The sequence below is a fragment of the Clarias gariepinus genome, chromosome 13, assembly GCF_024256425.1.
Source record: "Clarias gariepinus isolate MV-2021 ecotype Netherlands chromosome 13, CGAR_prim_01v2, whole genome shotgun sequence".
Classification (NCBI taxonomy): Eukaryota; Metazoa; Chordata; class Actinopteri; order Siluriformes; family Clariidae; genus Clarias; species Clarias gariepinus.
In genome coordinates this window covers 19872231-19888546 of record NC_071112.1, presented here as the reverse complement: position 1 = coordinate 19888546, position 16316 = coordinate 19872231, and the positions used below count along the sequence as shown (strand labels likewise).

Here is a 16316-nt window from a genome sequence, read left to right as displayed (position 1 = left end):
TTGTACTCTTGGACATTTAACAAGAATACCTGCTGATCCGTATTAAAATGATTTTTGAATTATGAATTATTTTTTATTGCATTGCATTAGACATAATATCCTGTGTTCTCACTATTATTTGTGAACATTCACGTCTATGTGAGTGTAAAAAAAAAGAGTTTTTTATTGATATTATTTATAAAGGATTTAATGGGCACAATTATTGCGAGTGGAATCATACCTTCCGCAGTGACCCACTTGGCTATTTCGTAGACAACACCATCGTTAACACAGAAGGCTGACCTTCGCTTTTGAGCGTAGTCCTCCCTTATCAGACCTCACAGAGAGACTGAGGAGACAAGGAAATGTGTGGTGGTGGAGAAGGAGACATAAAAATTCAACAAAATTGAGTTTTAAGATTTAACTCGACACACTACTGAGTGTCCTTACTGCTACACTTGTTTTGATTTTTCCCTTTTTGTTTAAAAAAGAAAAAAGGAGTGTCCAACACACTCTGCCTCAGACGTTCCAGAGAGGCTGGCCAAATGGCAATAAAATGCTTAGAGGACATTACAGAAAAAAAGGGCGGGGAAAGACAGAAAGATGTTTTATTTGTAACCACCTTAACAAAATCTCAAGACAAAAAGCCTCAAAGCAGGGCAGTGGCATGAGAGTAGAGTCTCCACTGTGCCACTTTACTGTGACCTCAACATGTGGCTGTGTTTTTCTGAGGCACTTACTGAACCTCGACCTGCACCATGCTTCTCTGAGCAGATTGGATCTGTGCAGGAGGCCTATCAGAAAACTGACTTACACCCACTCTTAGAGTTTGGTGGTACACATAGTGTAGTCTAATCTTCTGTTTTCTGGCTGCACAGGAGTGGAGCCGACATTACACACCAACTGTGCAGGGCTGTCAGGAGTTGTTTTGACTGAGAGCAATGGAGCCATCTCTTCCTTTCTCTTATAGTGCATTGATGCAGCACCCTGTTAGGAGTGGGCGGGGCAAAAAGAATAACTTTACATCACTGGAGTCACCAGGGTTTTTAATTGTATGTCCATTAATCATGCTACATTGTTTATATGTCATTTTAATTAAATATATATATATATATTTTTTATTTGTTCCCTTGACTGCACTGTTGTACCGGAGAGGCATTCAAGAGGTGACAGACCAGCCAATTTCCCCTCTACTGCATAAAGCAGGGTGCGGCTTACAATGACCTCATCAATTTATGTTATGAGCGTATGTCTACTTAAAAGAGAGAGAGAGAGAGAGAGAGAGAGAGAGAGAGAGACAAGCGCTGCTCTCTTTGGTACTGTAGTTTATCCAAGCCACTGTAATCTTTGCATGGTTCAAAAGCATGGTTAGAAGCTGTAATGGTGACTCTAATGTTCTTTCGCCAGTGTAAAAACTGATAACACTGGGTGGGACAAAAGAAGACAAAGTAACTGTGACCTATTCTTCCTTAGAAGAAATGAAATGGAAAACAAGCACTTGATGAGGTGGCATATCTACAACCATTTCTATGATAGCAGTGGATCATGGCGTTTGTAAACCTAATAAATAATAATCAGGGAATTCAATTTTGTAAGGTGATTCAAGGTAATAGCACTTAATGGGAATGCTCACTGCCCTCACAAAACTTCCTAATTACACTTACAAACTTTTTATTGCATGGTAATGGTACATTTTAGTGATAAACTTTCACACCATCATTTAACTAGGTTGGCTATGCATAAATAAAACAATAAAGTAACCCTATAACTTGTGTTTTTTAAATAGGCACCCATATAACGCAGACATTACACTTTATTTTGTGATATGGCATTTTTCTATTTAATTAATTATTATTTTTGTTAAAAGAGTGCATTTCCATATGGGAACATGGTGCATTATTATAGAAGAATTTGTCATTATCTTTATAAAACCATCGTCATAACATGTCCATAAAACATTTTCTTAATCTGAAAAAAACCCAGATCATTATTATGAAAATTTGCAGAACAATATGTCAAATGAAGAATTATTTATTTATTATTTTATTTCTATATTACCTTTGTCAGGGATGCATGTACAGGAATGTTGGAATCTTTATTACCAAACAGCTTTAAATAAACAAAGAGTGAAAAAGAAACCAAATATTTAAACAACTTAAACTAGGTACAATAAAAAGACAAGGCAAGGCAAGACAAAGATAGGGGAGTGATGATCATGGCAAGGCCTGAGAGGAAGGATGACCATGGCAAGGCCGGCGGGAGCAATGACCACCACAAAGTTGACCACAAAAACCTCTGATGGTGAGCTTAATAATCAGATGTTTTTCAAAAAATAAATTTTTGATTTAGTTGTATCCAATTCCCTTCCATCCCTAGGTGTCTTCCACATCAAGGCTACTATTTAATCAGGGAGGGCCAAAGACTATCACATGTTTCGTCCAAACCACATAACGCCAACCGAGCACGTCTTTTCAAACTGCTCGCTCACGCACTGTTGGGGGCGGCATAACACACTCAGAGGACTCAAGCTCAAGCTCCTTCTGCTTGTGTGAGCTCACAGATGCCAATAATTGGCTGTAGAGCTGTGATTGATATGAGATTGCTAAGTGACTCCCATCCCACCCCGCTGAGAGTGGCAGTCACCACTCTCTAGGCCCTCAACTGTGAGAGGCTATGGCAGTACCCGGAAATAAAACCTGTGATCTCCGGATAATAGGGCAAACCTAGTCAGTGGCCTATTATGTGATAAAAAAAAACACCCTAGAATTATACCACACCAAGCGGTGTGGTGGGAAATATGTCGGCCTGGTGGTTAAAAGGAGCAAGATGGACGTGGTCATGTACCTGGCACAATCTATCTCTGTCTGTGGAATGCGGCAAGGAGGATCCTGGCCTGATTCCACTGACTGGGTCTAGAAGCAAAAGTAGTGGAACAGGGCCAAGATGGCCAACAGTGGGAACCCAGCCCAGAAAGATTCAACCCTGAGACTAGGTTCTCCTGCTCTTCTTAGTGCTAACTGCAAATTCCTAGCCCATGGGCAGGGTCCCTGCAATGTCTCTGAGAAAGTCAGGCCAATGAACTTCCACCTACACCAGCTGGATAAGGGAAAGATCATTTCCAATAGTGTAACAAAAATAAAGCATATCATATTTTGCATATGCATAGGCCAGTAATTATTAGACCAGTCTGCCTTGACCCCTGACTCTGGTGAGAGTCTCTAGGTTCTCACACTCTACCCCACTGGTTGTCCTGCTCTGTCTCATTGGCCAGTCTTCACCTTCATTCCCTACCTGGCTAGGGATATCACTCCGTCTCCCCACCCAGCCTATGACATTGATTAGCCGTCACTCCACCTTTGTGGTGGTCATTGTTCCCTTCCGGCCTTGACATGGTCATCCTTCGCCTCAGGCCTTGCCATGATCCTCGCTCCCCTATATTTGTCTTGCCCTTCCTTGTCTTTTTATTGTACCCAGTTTAAGTTGTTTGAATATTTGGTTTCTTTTTCTTTCTTTGTTTATTTAAAGCTGTTTGGTAATAAAGATTCCAACATTTCTGTACATGCATCCTTGACAAAGTTAATATAAAAAAAAAAATAATAATAGATAATTCTCCAGTGCACCACCAGGTACTGAACTCGATCCTGTGTCAGGTTTGTGTGCTTGGAGTTTTCATGTTTCCCAGTGCTTTGTGGGTTTCTTCTGGGTTCTCCGGTTTTCTCCCACAGTCCAGACATGCAGATCAGGCTAATTGGCGTTGCACATAGTGTGTGAGTGTATGTATGAATGTTGACTGGAGGTCCTACCATAGTCATACAAAAATAATAAATGTAATGGTGACCATTGGCCTCTACGATCCCTAGTTGGATTTCAGAGGTTCCTAGATGGATGGATGGATGAATATTCAACATAGAATATTAATAGATAGATAGATAGATAGATAGATAGATAGATAGATAGTATATGAGCCTATGTACTGCATAGTGATGTCACAGGTGCGGAGTTATTTGGGATCAATAAAGTACTCTATCCATCCATCCATCCATCCATCCATCAACATTTTATGGATAAAAGTATTTGGCCAAACTCGTTAATTATTAAATTCAGGTGGTTCAATCAGTCCCCTTATACCCAGCGAAGTGCAATCTTAATGTTTCAGCATACCAAGACATTTTGGACAATGCTATTCTTCTAACTTTGTGGCAATAGCTTGGGGAAGGTTCTTTTCTATTCCAATATGACTGTTCCCCAGTGCACAAAGCAAAGACTATAAAGACATGGTTTGATGAGTTTGGTGTGACCAGCTCGCAAAGAGCCCTGACCTTAACCCAATTGAGAATCTTTGGAATGAAGTGGAATAGAGATTGCGAGCCAGGCCTTCTCATTCAACATCAATACCTGACCTCATAAATGCTCTACAGAATGAATGGGCACACATTCCCACAGAAACACTTCAAAATCTTGTGGAAAGCCTTCCAAGAAGAGTAGAAGCTGTTATAGTTGAAAAGGGGTGACCATTTCATACACTGAAGTATAGGCTATGTATATGGATACAATGCATTGCAGGTTTGGCTGAATCCTTTTGTCCATATAGTGTATCTATCTAACAGGAAAATGTTCAGTGATGCTTTAAAAATCTGATTATACACGCTGTTTAGCGAAAATAGTGAAGACAATTAAAATTTGAAATCCATGAAAATGTGCCAAAAATGTACATCACTACACCACTCGTGGACCATGGCACTTTAATCAGGTTATTTCTTGCAGTTGAAAAATGACGTAATTTCCTGCGGAACGTAGGAGGTAAAGGGGGGGGTAGTAGTGGCAGCCCAGGGGGCGTGGCTATGGAGTCATTTGAGCCTGTGTTCGGCTCTTTAAAGGAAAATGAGCTGAGCGAGTGAAGGAGCTGAGCGCTAAATCCACTCTAACTGCTGTTGACGAGAGAAGAGTGAACCGAAACTTTAAACGTATGGCGGTGGGGGACAAATACGAGTAAATGAGTGCAGAGAACCTGCAGTTGTGTGTGTGTGTGTGTGTTCCTGTGATGCTCCGGCTGTAGCGTTTGAACGTGGAAGCTTGGCGGTCTAGAGGAAGGTAAGCAAAACCAGCTGTCTCGCTGCACATGCCTGTAAGCTCTCTGGAATAGTCTAACGTGTTCGCTGGTTTAGTGCATTATGCTTAGTTAATAAATCCGCTGTGTTGTCATTTACGGGAGAATTTGCAAGTGTAATATATCAGACACCAGCTTTGTATTTTGGCCAATTCTCATGTTAGGATGTGTGTGTGTGAGTGACTGACTGACTGATTGACTGACACACCTGTGCGCGTGACCATTTTTGGAGAATGTTTCACAGCCGGAGAAAGTTTTACAGCAAACCCCTCAGTGTTGTATAAACACATCTAGTGTTTGTTTAAGTCCAGCTCACACACTGAGGATGCTGCTCACTCTTACAAGGGTGCTAGACTCATCATGATCAGGAGTGTTCTGTTTCATGCTCATGTGTCCAGTATGTAGGTAATTACGAGGTTATAAGACATCTATCTATGCAGGGCTTATGCTCACATCCCATACATGGCTTAGTGGTTAAGGCTTTAATCAGAAAGGTTTTGAGTTCAAATCCCAGTATAACCCTGCACAGGTTTGATCTTCAAGTAAAGTCATGAAAACTTTGGTTTCATGGCCGCTTTGTTGTTGCCAGTCTTAAATCTTTATAATTCACTTTGTATAAACACATCAGTCGAATAAGCAAGTGTAAATGTATCTTCTGTGTTAGGTTTAAGAAGAACAGTGCCAGAATTGTTACATTTAAAGATAAATTTAAAAAAGATTTAAAACCTTTTTGCTAGTTACTGCCACTGCACATCGATACACTTACTGACTGTTGTTTGAACCGGGAGGTACAACACACACACACACAATGTCTGAAATCACTATTATCAGCAAAAAGAGCATATTTTAGCTTTTGACCTGGTCCTGTGTCACATACTGTATGAGCCCAACATTAAAAGAACCATTTGTTAACCTGCAAGTCATAGAGAGACCTGGAGACAGATGATAGGAAATGCATTTGCATTTTCCAGTTAAACAAAAAAAATTGTGTGTATGCAATTTTAGTCTGGATACAGGCTATAGGAAGTGTTACCACATCAGGAAGTGCAATGAGGGGATTGTTTTATTGGCATAAGAAATTTCTCATCATATTATAATACCTTACATTCTGTTAGAGCTTTAAACCCAGTTACTGTTTTCAAGAATTGTGCTACAAATCACTATAAATTCACAATTTAGTCAAGAGATGTGTGTTTTGGAGTGATTCGTAGCATGCTGGCTAGGGATGAAACTTTTTGACTGTATGTTTCTGTAGGTTTCTGTTTTTGGCATTCAGTATTTGATTGTAGCCACGCGAAGGGCTACGTAAACCCATGGAAACCTTACTAGGGTACGGCAAAGCAACATAAAAATCTAAAGTTCCTTACAGCACCAAAGTTTAAAAGCTTGTTGTCCACAGGTCAGCCGCTATACTATAACAGTAACAGTAAGGCGTCCCTATGCGGATCCTTATAAAGGGACCCAAGATCACTGAAAAATTGACTGTTTACCACAATCTTGTAAATTGTTAATGCCTTACTGTTACTTGACAAGCCTTACTTTTACTGTTATAGTATAGCAGCAGACCTGGGGATCCCTTATAGTGCATTGTACAGCCATTTACAAGTTGTTAATCTTTTGGCTGCTCTTGTTGAGGGGTCGCCACAACGGAAAAACTGATCGACACAACAATTTGGCAGAGGTTTTACGCCAGATACCCTTCCTGATTCTATCCGGCCCTGGGACCGGCACGCATCCAGTGGCTGCGGTTTGGGCATTGGCTAGGAATCGAACCAGGGCCTTTTGCATGGTAGGTGAGAAACCTACCACTGAGCCACCAATGCCTCTGTAAAGCCATTTACAAGTAATTGTTGTTATCCATGGCTTAACCATACCAAATCAGGGGATTTTTCATGCTTTATTTGCCTAGTTTTGCCTTTGCCCTTTGCAAGCTACGTCCTTGCTAATGATGTCAGAGCCATAGGATGGAGCCACAATTATAAAACTCAAAACTGTGTAATTACTATAAAGGTTAGCAGGATGTTACTGAGTGAAAAAGTAAGCATGGACAAAAATATCAGCTTGTAAATTGTCACATTAATATAAATATGATAGAAGCACCATTTCCTTAATTACATTAGTAATGCCAGGACATTGATGTGTTCTGTGTGTAGGTGTGATTAGAGTGTACATGGGGGCCAGTTGTTTTAATAGAATTGCTCAGTTCAGTTCAATACTTTTTACTTTTGATTCCTTAAGTCATTTGTAAGTTATGTGGATCTTCTAAATGAATAAATGTTTAAGCAGGGAAATACCAAACTGTGTTGAACTGTGTGGGTGGGGCACCCCTGCTTTCAACATTACGCAAATGCACATTTCTTTTTCCCTTTTTTTGTTTCAGGAGACTCTCCAAAATGAGGTTCCCTAACCTTTCAGGAGTTGATTTCACATTAGGGAACAGACAGCATGTTATTTAAAGCCTGGGTGGGGGTCCATGTCCCTAGCCGGAATTAAGATTTGTGATTTTATGTATAAGTGTGCATGTGCATGTCTGTCTGATAGCTCTGAAAATGTGTAGACCTCAGCTCCATAGTATGTCTTAAACCTGATTTATACTTTTGTGACTACATTTATGTAAGCCCGTCACGGTGTGAGCAGACTCGCAAATAGATGTTTGCTTTCATGCCGTTTCCGTTAGGGGTCGCCGCAGCGGATCATCCAAACTGTACATTTGATTTAGCATGGGTATGCCGGATGCCTAGGGCCTAGAAGACGCCTTCTGTGATTTCTAGGCTGGTGTCTGCCTTCATACTTACATGAAACGTATGTGTATACCAGCGGCAGGGTTTATAGAACAGAAAAAGTGGGAAAAGAAAAGAACAAAACCAAAAAAGGGTTTTGTTTTCACTGACTAAAAATAATTAGAAGACAACAAAACAAAACCACTTGTGATTGATTGACTGATTGTAACCTAAGTCGATTTATGTCAAAAGCATTTCAGAAGCATATTCACTCGTGTACATCGGGAGATTCGGGAATGAAAACACTTTAATTTGTGTTTAAATCTACATTTTTTTAAAAGAGATGTTTCGTCACCAACATTGTGTGCTTACTGAGTGACGGTTAAAAGAAAATAGAAAATAAAGTGCTTGATTATGCAGGATGAGTAAACTCCCTATTATAATGACAGCTGCAGCCAGTATGAAGCCTTTATATTTATATTTGCATATTCCACAACTGTTGACTGTTGTTTCTCTAAGTAAATGTAATATATTATAAGAATATGATAATATCGCCATATATGACCCAAACATAATACTTTATATGCATAATTGTGCTGCTAATTAAAAAATAAAAGCCAAGCTGATATGTTAAGATGTGATTTTCATCCATTTCTGTAGGAAGCTATTTTATTTTATTTCTTTTGTAACAGGCTAACCTTTTAAAAAGGTACGTTCTACGCAGAGACTAGTGGGTGTTAATTCATTGGTTAAACATAAAATAGATTTGGGGAAGTATTATTATCTTGAATAGTGATATTCAGATCAGTGTTACTCCAAATTCCTTTAAGCAACCCATGGAGGAAGAAGCACAAAATCTCCTTGCAATGTTTCATGCACACTGGTGAGTTTTGGGAAGACATAAATCCATTAGTGTGCCTCTTCACACCAAACAAACCCATATACCCTTATTTTGCATCGTGACGCAAATGCCCTTTAACACAGAAGTATAAACCAGCCCTGAGTCTATATTTACTACATGGGCTGATAATGAGGGTGACCAGTTTACAGTAGTCTGTTATTAGTCTTTGCATGGTGCTTCTTTGCGACCAAAGCAAAGGGAGAAAGAGAGAAACCCAACGAAGTAGACAAGATGCAAGAAAGACGAGATTAATCTGCAGCTGTTCAGTACAAATATGTACTATGGTATAGTCTACAGAAAATCTATTTATACCACAACTATCTGTGCTTTATTCTGCAGCACATGTTCTTATTTCATAAATAAATAATTAAATAAATAAATACTGCCATGCAGTCTCCACTGATGCTTTCCAGAGTCATTAGGGCTCTATTCATAATGCTAACCAAACAGTTGGAATTAGAGACTATGGTAGAGTCTCTTCGCCTTTGTATTCAGGAACCCTTACACAGTCCCATGTGCTTTACAGTTAAACGTCTCTCAAGTGCTAACGTCTACACTGACCGTAAATCGTCGTGCAGGAACCAAATAGAAACGTATCTTCTGACTACAAAGCAAAAACAAGAGGGCAGATCCAGTCTGAAGTCAGTTCGTTCTGTTACTTCTTTCATGGTCTCTCTAAAATAAACTGAGGCGTAGATTTGGAGACATCCTAGATTACACATTGCCTCTTATATTGTTGTTTATGTGGTAAAAAGTGCACACATCCCAGTCTCACATGCTTACACGCACCACAGACTGACCCACATCCACACACTTATTTCCTGCTGATTTTAGTCATTTGGACGAAAGGTCACATTCTTGGATCTTGTCATGGATAATCAAAAAAAAAAAAAAAAGAAAGCTTGGGGATTTCTAATGTCTGATAGGATGATATCACCAAACCACCTAACCACTTACATCACCACAGCTGCATGCTTAGCCGTGACTTTTGGGTGCTTTTGTGGGTCTCTGGGTTTGTGTGGAATAATAGTAGAGGTTCTGCTGTAGATTAATGTGTGCCTTTTTTAACTCTGACACACCTTCTTCCAATTTACATATTATCTGTGATTTATTCAGTAGTAACCTGTGACGTTATCACACCCAAGATATTGTTCATTACAATTCATTTACCTTATTAGAGTCATCAAACTGCTCTTGACTGTACATGAGCATTTACAAGTATTAAAACTATAAAAACGATGTTGTAAACCAAATACTAACGTGATACAGTATACAATACTAAAACCAACACATACTTTTAAGTTCAAGGCCGTTTAAGCTAAACTTTTCATTGAAATCATAATTTGGCATAATACTTCATTGTTCATTTATTCACGCATCAGTTATGAAGCCCTTTGATTAAATTATGCTTGCAGTCATGTAATTACGACTTGGCAGTTTTGGTTTATTTCAAGTCGTTGTAGGAGTTAAGAATTGTGTGTTTGTGGACCTGCATCCTTATGTCAGAGACTTGCATGCTTTTTATAGTGCCTGTTTATAGTGGAGAGGTGAATGTCCAGCTCTCTCTCTTTTCTGTTTGTTGTTTATAGAAGACGTTCCATACGTTGCGTTTTGAGAGAAAGAGAGAGAAAGAGAGGATGAGTCAGAGTCTTTGCCAGCTGTGCTCGTGGCTGCGTTGGAGGCCGAGTGGCCCCCATTGTGCAACGCTCAAAGCAGCTCTGGCTGTTTGGATGGAAACTCTGTTTTGCAGCTTAGAGTCTCCCCCAGTAGTGTCTTTCTGCCTATGGCTGCAAAAAAAGGGATGCTGGAAAAAAAATTATGGAAATACCAACCTGGGGATAGAATAGGAAAATACTCTTTTTCATTGAGGCTCAAAATCAGTTAGACCATAGATGGATGATTTGGAGAATCTAGGCTTCAAAACATTACAGAACATTCATAGAAAAGTGATTGACTTGAAGGTTTGACTTAATCTTTGCCCCTCCCCATGTTAAACAAAAGCTTGGGTGCAAAAGCACTTGTCTACAATGCATTTGTGAAACTCACATGGATTATTTGCACCCTGCTGTCTTATTTGGCAACTAACACAAGCTTTGGCTTAAACTCCACCCGACAGCAGATTCGCAAACCTCAGGCCTCGGCATACGGCAGCCTCTATGAACAGAACAGAGAGTTTTGGTCGTCGAATGGATCCTCCCGACGCAGGCCTTCTGTAATTTGCCAACAGGGCTATAGTTAGGAGGCTGCTAATTGCAGAGCGCCACATGGCACTGTTGTGGTGGTGTGCACTTGGAGCACTCTGGTGTTCTGCTCTGTCTGGGCCTGCCGCTCCATATCCAGCTTCTCTACAACAGCCTTCCTTTATTGTCTAGTATAATGAAACCGTAAGCATTCCTGCTTTGGAACTAGTAAAAAGCATTTGTTATGGACACACAATTTAACTTTTGACATTTTTAAATGTTGTTGTTGGTTGTTTGTTTGGTTGGTTAGTCTTAGAATAATTTCCCATGTCAAGTATAAGTGGTGCCATCTTCAATCTTTTTAGGCAGAGAACAGTATAGTTGGTGCTGTTTAGACTTTAATGTCTGTAACGAGCTGATTCTTTCATTCTAATTTCATTAAAATTTAGACACTCTGTTTGCAAAAGTGTCCAGGCCTTTAAAGTTTGTCTTGCAGGCAGTCTCATACAGGTAAGAATAATTTTCAAGCTCGATTTTCCCACCATTGAAAGTCACCTTCATTCAGATCGAGAGAGAGTGATAGAGGGAGAGAGCGACCCCCTCCTACATATCTGTAATGGGACTGTCATGCAGAAAGACGCCATTGTGTAGGCCTAGATCCTGTTTCTGCCACGGCCTGTAATTAAGAAAGGATTGCACAGGCAAGGACATTTGGGTGCCTGCTTGAGGGGAAGGGATTGGCCTGGTGGGTAGTCTGTCTACAAAAGTGCCTAGCTGCTCAACACCCACACACGACCACAAAACCGACACAGGGTTCGGCTTGGACTCAGCAGAAGGTTGTACATGGAGAGAGAAAAAGAGAGAATCTCATAAAAAGGAAGCTTTCATTTAAATGTGTCATTTGGGCATGGAATTTGCTGTCTCTCTGTTACCAAGGTAACTTGAGAAGAGTTTTCTTTTTGATGGAGGGAAACAATAAAAGAAAGCGAGAAAGCTTGGGGCCTAGAGGGATTACTGAAAGAGGTATGATGTCAGAGGTGCACTCACCTTCTAGGAAATGTCAGTCTGAGAAAGATCAGAGCACAGCAGAGCGGCGGCTTAGGTCATATGTCAAAAGATATAATCATAGCACTGAAGACAGTTTATGACCAGTTAGACTGTCTGGCCAAACCTCAAAGTTGCATACTCTAATATTTAGTTTGATACTTGATAGGTGATTAAAGTGTACAATGTGGTGGCCAGTTAATGTGTGAAAATCAGGGAAGAAGAAAAAAAATCCATAGATGGGTTAACGTGGTCATTCAGTAATTTCAGGTCATTAGCTGACTTAATTTTTTTGAGGCATAACTTTGCTGACCAATTAAAGATCAAAACACTGCCTCTAGAGGCTTGTACAATGGGCACTATGCATGATGGGTGCATCGCTTTACACACTTTTACTCTGATGCGCCCATCACTCTGGAATAGGTTCAATCTGGACTCATCAGAACATGTGACCTTTTTTCTGTTGCTCCAGTGTGTAACCTTTATGCTTCCTAGCTCAAATTCAGATTCACTAACAAGTGTTTTTCCTTTGACCTCACAGGTGTCTAACTCCAATCTTGTCCATTCTCGTCACATTGTGTGCATGCAATGTTCTTACTTTTACTACTTAACATAGCTATGAGTTTAACTGTTGATATTTTTTTCTCTGTAACTTCAGCAAGTGTTTGTTTATGATTCTTTTTCAACCACATTTCTTCTGCAGTGATTCAGGACTATCCTTCCAGGTTTTAATAATTATTTGGACATGTTTTTAACCCAATTCCAGTAATTGTAATGTTTTATTTTTTTGATGCAGGCATTTTTTTTTTTTGCTGGGCAGTATACAGCAATGTTTTCCAAACCTTTTTTTTTCTAGTGACCCACTTTTTAAAAATGACAAACAATCAAGACGCTTTATCAGCTTGAATGGTAAACCAGACACATTTCTGAGATAGGCTACATAGACTAAACTGGGTATTGATTGATGGCATGTTACAAAGGGTTCAGCCAGCAAAACTGTTTCAGCATGTTTTTTTTAAAAACTCTTTGATTTTAAATTATGTTGCGTTTATGTTTATAAAACTAAGCAGGAAAAACAGAAAAAAATTAAAGTTGTTGGTGGTCGTTTTTTAATTTTACAATATTTAATTGTCCAATCACCCATGCTGTGTTTTCTTAACAAAACAAAAGAGCACATTTAGTAACAGACCGAGACAGGTCTAAAGAGCATTATGGGAGGCCGTTTATACATGCAGCCATTAGGCTCTTTAATAAGTCCCTGCAAGGCAAGGGTATTGTCAACCTTCTTGTTGCTGATGAAAAGTAAAATGCCACTACTGTATATATGTTTGTCCTCGCAGCTGCTAGATAATCTTACACACAGTATGTCCAATATTTGCACAAATATCTATCAAGACAAACTACCTTTCTGTACAAGTGAATATATGAAGTATAAATAGTACCTTTGTGTACCTGGTTTATTTTATGTTATTGTTTCCCTTTATTTATTTGTTTGTTTGATTTTTAATTGACTGACTGATTGATTGATTGATTGATTGTTTCCATCAAAGTACTTGTGTATATTTCAGCTGTGTGTGATTTGTATTCTGTGCTGCTGCAGAACTGCAGTTTTCCTTGGGATTAATAAGGTTAAAAGTCACAAATTTCATCATGGTTACAGCCTCTCTACGGTTACTGTGGATTAAAAGTGTCAGCAATAAACTGTCAGTGCTTACGATGTATTTAAAATATCACTATGGAATTATTCACAAACATATGTCTCAGTTATTTCTCACATCACACATCAGACCTTTTTTTTAGAAACCTATTTTTGTTGTGATTCAACGATCTTTAGTGCAGTTTTTGCTTTTTTGTTTTCTGCACCATTCAGTGTACTCCAGAGACTGTTTTACGTGAAAATTCCAAGAGATCAGCAGTGTCCCAGAAACTCAAAGCAGATGTTTGACATGTTCTGAATTAGATATCACATTTTTTTCTTCATTCTGATATATAATGTAAACCATGGCTCAACCTTGAGTGTATTATACCTGATTAATTGTAGGTGATTTGGCATACGCATGTATTTCTTAAAAGGTACCAGTTAGTCAGTAACAGCCTTGTTAATTCTGTAGTTTCTCTGCTTTCCTGTTGAATGACCTGTAGTAATGAATATTTAAACCAGTGTAAAACTAGAGCATGGCCTTTGCACTGGAAATTTGTGGCTGTATGTGATGCCCAATTAGTTTCACTTTACACCTTAAAAGACTGCCCTTTCTGAGGTGTCCTGTCTTTCCAGTCCACCATTTTTTTTTTGGCTGATCTTGGCTTCTCACATTTCCCATCTCTCTCTCTCTCTCTCTCTCTCTCTCTCTCACTCTCTCTCTCTCTCTCTCTCTCTCTCTCTCTCTGTCTCTTTCTCGCTATCTCTCTGGCAGGTTAGGGCAGCCTTGATGGCAGAGGTGATGGAGGGAAGTGCAGCAGCTGCAGCAGTCGCTGTTCCTAGTGCCAGCATGGATTGGCAGAAGAGATGCATCGCCCTCGAGATGCAGCTACTCCGCTTTCGACTGCAGGCCGGGAAAATCCGTCAGCTGCTGGCTGAAAAGGTAGGAAAATCACGAAAATCACGCTTAAAGTCGTTCAATTCATTCTTTGGCTAAAATCCCAAATTACCACTGCTTTGATTTCAAAATGCATGCATGAATCCATGGTACATATCTAATAATATTTCCAGATGAAGGACATGACTGTCACATAATGGGGTTTAATATGTTACATGTTGGTGTCCAGTTTGTCTGTGTTATTCATGAAGCTTGATTTAATGCCTAACCTTAACTGATACTTTCTGCTGTATTTGCTGTGCTCTTTCTCCACCTTGGGCAGTGGGTAAATCAACGCTTTCTCCACTTTTTCCTCTCTCTCTCTACACTTGTTCATGCACCACTGACCTTGCTATTGCAAGAAGCAGTTAATTGTGAGGCTTGGCAGAGCGCCTTGCAAAAAGAGTAAGGAGACACAATTGACTAATGTGAATGTGTGCTTCATTTGATTTTTAGGAGAGTGTGTGTGGGTGAGGAAGTGTGATGTTATGTTTTTGTTGGAAAGTGGAGCACCTTTACCGTTTCATCATGATTACAGCTGAATATAAAAAGTATTTTTGTCTGAATTGCTGTGATTCAATAGCAAAAATGGACGCACATTTGATCAAACACAAGCATTAGCTTGACTTTGTATTATCTGCCTAAATGCTAGAACAAAAGAAGGGCTTTATGTCTACTTTTATGTGAAGGGGCCTTTCTCTGAACAGTGTAGGACACATCTGGTGTTGAGAGTAGTATAGATAAGCAAGACTGGTCTGTAAACCATGAACATGTGTGTCATAATTGTCGTGCTTGCACAAAGAAACAATGCAGAGATGACATCAGACGTAAGGTTTTTGCCTTTGTTTGTCTACTGTAGGAAGAAGGCCAAACTCTCTGATTAAGGACGGTATACAGAGTTGAGTTTATGTGCGTATAGTTAACAGTGAATAGAGAAATTTCTCACAATTCAGGCAAGCGTAGCTATAACGGTTAGAGCATAGCTTTTTTTAGCCTTTGTGCCTGGAGAAGCAACATTTCCACATAACATTCAATTTTGTTTAATATGGAGAAGATTGGAAGAGAACCACATCTAATCTGGGACACTGCCTATCTAAAAGACCGGCTCATACATGAATATGAAGACTTTCTTAAAGTGAGCTGTACATGGAGCAAGTGAGTGCTGGGTTAGAAAATTCTTTAAACATTAAATATGAATATATTAAACATAATAATCCCATGCACATGTTGCCACTTCAAAATATGCACCTCACCTATTATTATACTGTATAGTCATTGCCAGAAGAAACTTGCACATATACATTTCTCACAAAATGTATATCATTCAAAAATCTATGTCCATCAGCACTAGAAATGACAATGACATATAAATGAATACGGCTTCCTTGCACGTCTAGCAAGTCCAGCTGCAGCCAAATGTCGTTGAATAGTCTGACTTACTATCGTGTGTAACCCATCATAAGTGCAGCAGGAGTGGCAGCATTTTCTGCACAATTTCTAAAATGATGGTATCAAATTAATGTCTTGTCTTATTGTTGTCACTCAGCCTTTTAGACCTAGGGTGATTCCTAGTAACTTGACACTATCTGGCGAGGTCTGCTTGTGTTGCACCAAGTTTAAGCATTTTGCTGGACCTTTATGTGGCCTAGTATTGTCTAACCGAGGCCAGACAAAATGCAAAATTAGTAAGTTTTTCCTTACTTTTAATACACATACAAAGTCACAATGCAACTTTTATGCCTGTGCACAACGCCCTTTAAGAGGACCTGAGTTATCCTTGATAAAGTAATGCTCTTCTTAGCATGACGG

At 39.5% G+C, this 16316-nt stretch overlaps 1 protein-coding gene across 1 annotated transcript in view; it reads left to right on the top strand.

Annotated features, from left to right (window-relative positions):
* Nucleotides 1-4882: 4882 nt before the first annotated feature.
* plekhh1 (pleckstrin homology domain containing, family H (with MyTH4 domain) member 1) overlaps nucleotides 4883-16316 on the top strand; it is a 34592-nt gene continuing 23158 nt past the window's right edge. The window contains exons 1-2 of the mRNA XM_053510622.1: nucleotides 4883-5070; nucleotides 14346-14513. Coding sequence (XP_053366597.1) covers nucleotides 14361-14513 — 153 coding nt within the window. The 5' untranslated portion in view covers nucleotides 4883-5070; nucleotides 14346-14360. The remainder of the gene's footprint in view (nucleotides 5071-14345; nucleotides 14514-16316) is intronic.